Genomic DNA, 10,601 nt, shown 5'->3' on the forward strand with positions numbered 1-10,601 from the left:
TTTCAATTTAAGCATGACTACATCTATTTAAATTCAAAATTATGGGTCAAGACCTTAAGAAACAATAGGCTCTAAACTAGGTGTCATTTATTGTGGTCATGAAATAGATGATATTAAGAAACCTGAGTTAGAGGAGAAGATCCATTTTAATTATGGTATTATGGGTACAAGTAGCTTCTAGAGTACAAATCTACTTCATGTCAATGTACCACTAAAGGTCAAGAATGTTTTGGGTTATTCATTTCATTGTTTACCCTTTTTCCCTAGCCAACCATCAATGTCTAATACCCAAGGAACAGAGAGTGGCAAACAATGTTTTTCAAAGTGGAGGACATTTTATTGGATAAAGACTATATAAAAGTGAGTTCAAACATCATGTTTTAGAGAATGGATACCAATATAAAGTTTAAAAGTCCACAAAATTGAGATAAAAGGTAAAATGTCTTCATGAACAATAAAGATGGTGTGCATGGGTGATAAGGTTGGAAGATTGTGACTACTTTCAACTGTGTTGTATGGATACTTAACACAGATATTCGAGAGATCAAATAATGTCACATCATAGGTAAGATTAGGCTTAGGCATAAGGACAAATATTGAAGACAATGTTTGTAATAGTTGATCATCTATATCAGCCAAAGGAAATCATTGCCAACATGGATGATAGGTATAAAATTGATAAATTATATATATGGGCATGACAAACAAGAAATTGGTACTAGAAGCATTAAAAGGTACAGTGGAGGAGTTATTTATGTTATTATCATATTATTGCTACAATTTAGTGCTTCATAACCCAAAGACTATGACTTATATCAAAACGTATGATTAATGTTGATTTCAATACTTTTTCATAAACCTTGCAAAAGGACATGTACATGTTAAAAATCCTAGCTTTCTTTAATTTCTTGCAAACATGTCAACATAATAACAAGACATATAAACTTGTCAAAATACTATCAATTGGTGTATCCCTAATACAACACTATATATTATCAAACAATTTATATCGAAAGTAACTCAATCCTTTGGGGGATCAATGAGATTGGATTCATCTAAATGGTGATATAGTTAGTCTTTCACCTGTGATTGAACATCGATGAGTTTCATGTCCATCAAGTTAAAACAAAATTCTTTCTCAAGGTAAGGTTATGCAACAACGATTTTATAAATGTCTTGCACCAATTCCAAGTTCTACATTATCTTGTTCTGCAAGATAAGGTATGGGTAGGAATTCATCACATACTGTGCAGTGACACATAACATCTTTTTGTTGTATGTTATTATTGTTATTGTGGTTTTTAATTTTATTTTAGTTTACATTCAATTAGTTCATGTAATTATAATATTAACAATTTGTGAGAAATTATTAATTTCATGTCATTGCAGTTTATATATTATTATTGTTTACATTCAGTCAATTTCATTATATATAATATGTAAGAATTTGATCAAGACGTTGAAATTAATTTCATTTAATTATAATGTTTTATGTTGAATACTTAAAATGTTATATGTTGGAAATTGAAAATCTAACAATTATATGTAAACAAAATCATAAACATAAATATGTTATACATATAAATGGATACACGTGGTAAACAACTACTTATACATAGATATAACATACAATTAAAAAAATAGAATAAATAAACATATGTATACATACATATAAATATAAATCAATATAGCCAAAAAAATAATTATATGGCCTAGCATGTATAATGTACGATGTCCTTATCATAGAAGTCGAAGGTATGATCTAATGCAAGATATTCCATAAATTAGAACATAAAAACAAAATGATCCCCTGATGCACTCCCCTCTTGGGAAATATCCATAACCCTATACAACACTAATGGATTGTTATGGTAGAGATATCCAAAGTCAACCCAACATAAAAACGCTCCAAGCATACATGAGATCATCGTTGCACATAAACTCATGAGCCCAAAAAATATATCCGCATAGTTAATATAGCTCTCTTAAGAGTCATACACTGTTATTGTCTAGACATAAAACCTAACTACACCACAAGCCCATTACTAGGTATTAAAGTTGACTGGAATGAATACCTATAAAAAAAAATAATTATCCATGTAGAGGCATACATTATTTCTAAAGTAAATTATAGAAAAATATCAATTAAAATTTAATCATGGATTACTACCTTATCCATTGTACTTCATGGCCCATAATGCTTACTTTGAATGGTTCCTTTGAATCAAGTTCGTGTAGATAGAGAGTTATTCATAAGTTGAGTCATGCACCACAATATCTTTGACAACAAAAAGGGATATGCAAAAAAACATATATATGACTAGTCATCCAATTCTAACAAATGTCTGCCACTCTGTAACACTGACAACAATACAATAGTGTAAAAGTATGAGTCCACATATTGTAAATGAACATAACACTAAGTATATATAAAAAGCATTACATTAAATACAAATACATTTTATTGTCAATGATGTACTTGTCGTTCAGCCATTCTCCTTTTTGAAGAATGATAGACCAAAACACTACCTTAATCATATTACTGATAACAAATATCTCCCTCTCATCTGAATCGACACTCAATGGTGAATAGTTTAAATAGCCCTTCTCTCTTGGTCTTTCGATTTTAGTGGGTTTGTGTACAAACGTCAGATAAGAGGTCATTTCTTCACAATTTGACCATATACTATACATGGTAATTGTCACACACACACACACACACACACACACACACACATATATATCCACCATAGACCTCTCTCTCATCTGAATCAGCACTCAACGGTGGTGGATAGTGTAAATAGCCCTTTTCGTTGGCCTCCCGATTTTAGTGGATTGTGTACAAACTTCAAATAAGAGGTTCATATCTTCACAACTTGACCACATAGTGTACACATTAATTTCTATATGTGTGTGTGTGTGTGTGTGCATGTATGTATATGTATATTTGTATCAAATTAGCAATAATCCACTATTAGTTAAAAAAAAATCAAAATTTTTTTAATTGGATTATACTTACTTTATCGAACACTGGTTGGGTGGCTACCAAGTCCTCCTGGAAAGGGATGTCAATAATGGCCTCCTTGTTAGTGGCTTGGTGCAATGACATTTCAATCAAGAAAAAAAAATCTATCTATTAGAAACAATTAAGTTCATAAGTCACATATACTTTTCTTATCATTATTGCAACATGCAGTTATTACCTCTCCCAAGAGGGATATCAACAATAACATCGATCTCAACTATTGGAACAAGAAAAAAATAACAAAGATCGTAACAAAGTAAACATCACAAATAAGTTCAAAGTAACATAATGAAAAATACTTACACTACCATTGAATCGACATATAGTTGTTGGCTCACTCTATGAAGAGATGTTGACAATGACATCCAACCTGAAACATAGAATAACAACAAATAAATAGTCATTTAAAGAAATTGCTTTACTAGTCAGAGGACATGTTGATGTGAGACCCTTTCGCGATAGTCTCCCACTGATCTTAACATCTATAACACATTCAAAATAGCTTATTGGTACCCCCAAAATTATTTTAAAGGCAATTTTGCAAAGGAAAATGTTTATTGTACTTACCTTAAATCGGTCCATAAGACTAACTTTATCACAGATATGAACCATCATGCAATTAAGCCAGTCTTTCATCCTACTAAATTGCTCCTTAATCTAGCTCTCCATTTGAGCTTTGACTATGTCTACATAACCCTGAATTCTCTCCTCCAAATCGTGATCAAGGGTAACGGGCTCAAGTGATAGGGGCTTAAGGGTTGAGGACTCAAGTATTGGGGGCTCAAGTGTTAAGGGATCGTGCAACCAAGGGCTCAATAGTGAAGTGTGTAGGTGATGGATAGTCCACCTCACTTGTGGGTGGGAAATCATGTATAATTGGTGGAACACCCACATTAGTAGATGAAATGGAGGGCAAAGCCATCCTATGGGCATTAGTCATACCTATGCACTTTACAATGTCTACATACCAAGCTCCGCCCTTCTCTAATAGAGATACTACCAATAGGAAATTTTCATTATCTTGTTTTGTTGTTATCATTGGATTAATACTTTCATATTGAAATATGAAAAAAATTAAAAAATAATAACTAATAATAATGATTCATCAAAAATAATTCTAACATCATCCCAACTTGAGATGTCTCTAGTGCACTATCTCAACATCTGTGACATCTTGAAAGTGGAATCAAATTCACCCAATTGTTCAACATGTTGAGTGTCTCATATATCCAATACTACAATAATAAAGTTATTGTTATTCACAAATAATTAGTATATTATTAAATAAATAATCATTAACAATAATAGATGACACATTTACTTGGAAAGCTAGCAATCCAAAACCTCGTCAATTGTAGAATTGCATGGGGGATCTTTCTTTTTATCGACTTTGAATCCTTGTACCATCAAAAAATACAAATAGAAATAGATCTATAAGGCATTTTTCAAACCCATACCCACCATAGGCAGGAAGTAAATCCATCTAGGTGATCCACTAATTGAAGTGTGTCCTTGCTAATCACTTTCTATTATTGGCCCCCAATAAATTGATGTGAAGACAACACAATAGTGCCATCTTCATACCACCGATGTCGTCCTATCCCTATGGCATCCTCTTGAATACTTTCACGAATTATTATACGTCATAGACATCTTCACCACCAAAATATGTATCTCTAATCCTTTGTCTGAATACGAAAGAAAGATAATACACCATCTCTATGCCTTGACTAAATCGAAGGCTTGTTATCGAGGCAAACTCCAATGGGTTGAATCAAATGTCCACTCCATTCAGTCTAAACCACAACTCCTTGGAGTTTGTCCTTACAATCTCATGTAGTTGAACAGAATGTGTTAACACTCCACTGAATTGAGACTCCTCTAATTGAATAAAAATTTCAAAACACATTGTTTTAAAAAGTTTTTTCTTTCCCTTGATCAACGTAGCTCAAGTCTTGGTCATTGTATCTTGATGGTTGTGTGTGACTTGTGCCTTAAAGTGGTGCTTAGGTGAAAATCTCAAATCACTGAACATTACTTCATGCTTTCTTTTGTAACTAGCAACAACTTATTGTACAAAAAAAGAATAAACTGATTAATTTTCATAATATACGGACATTTCATAATTTATTGAAAATCGGACCAAATTTTTGAAAGATACACTATTAAAATACCTTAAACTAGACAATATTAATTACCCACCAAAATATTTAAAAAATTATATCAATAGCCCCCTTGATTGGTAAATAGAAAAATGTCATTGTGAGTGTTGCACATACTGAATATCAGAAACCATCTTGCATGATAGACAATATTTTAAAAACCCCACCATACAGATAACACATAGTTGGAAGATTTAAAAAAAACCTCATCATTAGTCTCCATCACCATGTGTGATTCTTATGGTGATTGTGAATCACATGTGGTGATGAAAATCACATTAAATTTCTCATTTTCACTAGCAATCGATTCTATACCTATTCTAATACAATGTCATTAGCAAATTTCATGAAAATCATAAAGAATTCAAGCTATTTTACACAAAAATTCAATTGGCAAACCAATATTTAAAACCAAAGAAATCTACTACAAAATGGCTAAATCTCAACTTTATAAAGTTTTAAACATAATAATTAAGGAATGATATGCTAACTTTTTTGCCCATTTTAATAGTCAAAAATCGACAAAGATTGTTGGAAATGTCGCAGAAAAATGACTGTAAGTGGTTTTCTCGGTAAGCAGATATGCAAAATTTCGAATGTTGAAAATGAATTTAAGGTTTGTTTATATAAGCAGTTTCGTCAATGTGTAATGTATTGATTATATTCATATAACCCCGAATAATTGGTAAATTTAGTTTAAGTGCCCTTAATTTGAGTCATTTTAATTAATTTTCATTTACCATATCTGCTCTTTTTTGTCTCTTTTATCGTTCTTGTCTTTCTTTTGTTTTTCTATAAATGTATAGAGAGAGAGAGAGAGACTCCTTTTATTCAAGTGAGATCTGCTCTCTCTTTTCTTCTTTCCATCAGCTTTATTTATTCCCATTAGATCTCATATATTTTGTAAATTCCAAACCTCTCTTTGATGAATATCACAAGACACCATCAACATCCTCCACTTCCCCACACTCATGCATGAAACTATTCAATTGAGTATCTTTGCCTCCGCAAAAGGAAACTGAACAACAACTCAACCAACCCAACCCCAATAATTACTTTCCATTTTTCTAGTTTCCTCCACTTCAATTCTTTCCCAAAAAAACCTACCCATAATGTCGCCCGATAATATTCTGGTGAAATCATCATCCGTTTCTAAGAAAGAAGATAACCAAAACCCTCAAAACAACCGTAAATCATCCTCAACAAGGCCACAGGAGCAAGCCCTCAAGTGTCCGAGATGTGACTCGCCCAACACTAAATTCTGCTACTACAATAACTACAGTCTCACTCAACCAAGACATTTTTGCAAGACTTGTAGGCGGTACTGGACCAGAGGCGGAGCCTTGCGCAACGTTCCCATTGGTGGCGGTTGCCGCAAGAATAAGAAGATTAAGTCCTCTTCAAGGCTCTCCGGTGACTCTAAAGACTCTGGTTCAACTTCAGAGATCGGTGGCTTGAAGTTCTTCCATGGTCTCTCTCCAGCCATGGATTTTCAGCTCGGTGGGTTATCATTTCCAAGGATGAACATGAACTCTTCCGGACCTGGTATTTGTACCCAATTTTCTTCTTTCGGAGATAATACCAACCCTTGTTTCAGTCTCGATCCGCCGGGAACCGCTGGTAATAACTTGATGGGATTTAACTTTAATCCACTTCCTTCCGTTACCAACAGCTTCAGCGGTGCAATTCAAGAAATAGGTTCGTTAACTGTTAACAGTAGTCTTGCTTCTTCAATTGAGTCTTTGAGTTCTATCAACCAAGATTTGCACTGGAGGTTGCAGCAGCAAAGATTGGCTATGCTTTTTGGTGAAAATCAGACTCAAAAAGAAAGAACTATCCCTTCAGTTGCTCTTGGAAACCAGCCACAGAAACCACAACCCATTTTGTTTCAGAACCTAGAGATTTCAAAACCTGAGGTTACTGCTTGTGGTGTTGGAAATAATTCAAGGAAAGAAGGCGCTGGTGGTTCGGCTACAACTGAATGGTTCTTTGGTACTTATGCACCAATGGGTGCTTCTTCCACTCCCACAATAACCAGTAACGGTACCGGCAACGATAACGGAAACAACTGGAATGGTGTTCAAGCATGGACAGATTTGCAACATTACAGTGCTCTACCCTAGAGGTAGACCCAAAAGGCTGATGAACAATTAGATCAGGAATTAACTGATGAGTAATATTTGATCATATAATATATCATTAAACTCATTTAGGTATATGTTTAATTGTCCTGTTATTTTGGGTGCAAAGGAGCATCAGATAATTTTTTTTTTTCTTTTGTTTTTATATTTTGTTTTAGGGAAGATTTGTCGAACAATAGTATTCTTAAATGTTGATGTCAATGCTATTGTTTATGTTTACGTTAATGTTGATGTTGCTGTCTATTATATCTAATTTATTTCAATTAACCTCAAGCAAGAGGGGATTGATTGTAAACATGATTAATTAGCTTAAGTAACACGTCATCTCAAGAAAGCCATGTTTAAACATGAATCAAATCTTGTCAATTATCTCTTTGGGATCAGTGATGGATTTTAGATTGTTATTAAATGGATTCAATAATCTATCTTTGATTTGCTTGATGTTGGGTCAGCATCAAAAACTCTTACTGTCTTGTGTGATTCTCTCTGTAAACAATGTCACCATATACATGAAAGTGCAGAGTCGCCAGTAGCTGCTGAACGCTGCAGTGTTTAGCATATAGCCTGCTGCTTCCTCTAGTTTCTCTTTCCATCTTACTACTTTTTTTTTTTAAATTTTATGTCCGTGCCTAGGGCTCTTAATAATTAGTTGCAGTGTAGTTTGATTTGGTGGTGTCTGATCAAGTGGTTTTAAAGTGTTTTGAAAAAAAACCACTGTCAACTCTTTGAACGAATATATGAGAGAGAAGAGGAGGGCCAGGATGACTTTGGCATCAGAGAAGAGGAGCGCCAGGATGACTTTGGCATCTGAAAGGCTTAGGGTTCTTCTGTTTTATTTTAGAGTCTTGGGGGGTGAGCCTCTCCCTGCTAATTGCCACTCAGTATAACATATATTGTCATCCTTTTTCTTTTTCTTTTTTTTATACCAGCAGTGAAAAAGAAAAACCTCATTTGCTTAGATCTTTACTCATTTCTTTGTGAATCAAAGGATCCCCAATCTTTCAAAAGGATCACCATATGTATACATGAAGCTTAATCTCATTTTCCTGTAGAGATTTTAGTGCATCGAAGTTTTAGCTTAAGAGAGTAAATATTTTGTCCAGGCAACATGTTTATATGGAGAATTAGGGTCAAGAACATTAACCCCACAACACTTATATAAATGAGTAATATTATGTATAAACACTTTTGAATACACAAATAAGTAAACATATAATATATCATTATGTAATTATTAAGTGTTATTTTATCTTTAATTCAAATTACCAAATCACTTTATATAAACGAGAAATATTATGTATACACACTTTTAAATACACAAACAACATATAATGTATGCATCATGTAATTATTAAGTGTTACTTTATCCTTAATTTAAAATCACCAAATTACTTGATAACATATATCAAATATATATTCATTTATATACTCAAAATAGATTTATTGTATCTAAATTTAACTCACTGCCTTCCTCCTTGTGGAGTAATGTTGGTTACAGGCTGTAAACAATACCTGCTGGCCTGCCTATATCTAAGGAAATGAAAAAGTGAGTATATATAATTTTTGACCCCTTATTTAGGCTACTAATATTATGAAATCACCGCAGAAAGATAAAGCATTTAATATTCGTGTTCCAAACTTTAAGTGCACAAGTACAACATTCTATAGGTTTATATGAATATATTATATATACTCTTTGCCTCAGGTCCCCCACATCTTTCTATACATTTTCATGCCTTTTTCTCTCTCACTATTAATTTATTATGTATTTTTATTGAAAGCTAACTTTTTAATCATTTCTATTTTATTTTATCTTTGCAGATTTAAAATGATTAAATAAATATAATGAAAAATATGGGGAGAAATTGGTTGGCTGAAGAGGAGAGAAAGTGTGAAGAAGAGAAGTGAACATGATTAACGTGAAATAGAGATAACTTTTGTTTAAGGTTTGTGTCAACTGTCTTTCACAACTTCTATTTTCTGTCTTGCGAGAACCTCATGACATTAATGGTTGTGTTATTCTGCACCGTATCCTTATTGTATCTACCATGAACCCTACATCTCATCCTCGCAAAGAGGGATGTGGGGGCTCATGCCGCCGCTAAACCTTGAAAAACAATACATATTTGTTTACTTAGATTAGTTTGGATTCAGGAGGAGCATGTGATGAGGTAACGTATTTGCAACTGTGTTGATGATGAGAAAGGAGGAAGGGGAAGAAGAGTTGTGCTGGTTGTAATGTAGTGAGAGTGATTACGTGGGTAAAGGAATGGGAAACGAAAACATGAAAAATGTTTTCATTTCATCACTCTTTTTGGCTTTTTTTCTCTTCTTACATGCATTTAGCAGTTCCCTTCCACACACCTTCCACTGACCCATACTCATACTTCTTTTTCTCTCCCTTTTTTGCTTTTTTCATTTTAGCGTTTAGTGTTCAGCCGTTATATGTTTTTTGTTGGGAATACACATACACGTATACGTGTGTATACTTTTTGAAGAAAATTCTTTTGAACCAAATTTAATACCAAAAATAGTCTTTAAACTTAATTATGTTTTTCAGGTTACAGCATTTTCTCCCAAATTTAAACTTTACTGATGTTTTTGTTTGGCCAAAAGACTTATTACCACCCAAGTTTAGTGTCTGTCCAAACTCCCATAAGTGAGGTTTTAAAAACTTAAATACTCACCTATAAATTGTTAAAGTTAATAAAATTTGTTAGTTATAAGGGTAAAATTATTATTTAACTAGTAATTTTAAAAAAATAAAACTTTATCTCATTTTCTTTTTTAAACTTAAAAAAGTAATCATTTTCTCTCAAAATTAAACTTTGAAAAGTTGCATTTCCCCTTTAGGGTTTTAAATTTTCAAAGACAATTTTGTGGCTTCTCTAATGCTCTCCAAACGATATCTCTTCCTCTCCAATGCTATCTCTCCTTCCTGGCGATCTTCTTTGTTCAGCATCACACTCATCCATCATCTAGACTACAAACGATTCATTCAAACAAATCATCCAAATGAAGACAATTCGTCTCTAAATGAACAATTCGTCTAGAGATGCTTCATCTCTAGACGCACAATTCATTGGAGATGAATCCTTAGTCTAGACAACGGATGAGTGCAATGTTGAATGAAGAAGGGAGGGACAGACAGTGTCAAAAAGGGAGAGAAACATCAAGAGAGCATCGAAGAAGCTAAAAAATTGTCCTTGAAAATTTGAAACCCTAGGAGGGAGGGAGAATGCAATTTTTCAAAGTTTAATCTTAAGAAAAAAC

General features: G+C 33.2%; 1 protein-coding gene across 1 annotated transcript; it reads left to right on the plus strand.

Moving 5' to 3' along the window:
- Nucleotides 1-6,097: 6,097 nt before the first annotated feature.
- LOC123199752 (dof zinc finger protein DOF5.7-like) lies at nucleotides 6,098-7,547 on the plus strand. The gene has a single exon (XM_044614803.1). The coding sequence runs from the start codon at nucleotides 6,300-6,302 to the stop codon at nucleotides 7,308-7,310; it is 1,011 nt and encodes a 336-aa protein (XP_044470738.1). The 5' UTR covers nucleotides 6,098-6,299; the 3' UTR covers nucleotides 7,311-7,547.
- Nucleotides 7,548-10,601: the final 3,054 nt, after the last annotated feature.

The sequence above is a fragment of the Mangifera indica genome, chromosome 16 (genome assembly GCF_011075055.1).
Source record: "Mangifera indica cultivar Alphonso chromosome 16, CATAS_Mindica_2.1, whole genome shotgun sequence".
Taxonomy (NCBI): domain Eukaryota; kingdom Viridiplantae; phylum Streptophyta; class Magnoliopsida; order Sapindales; family Anacardiaceae; genus Mangifera; species Mangifera indica.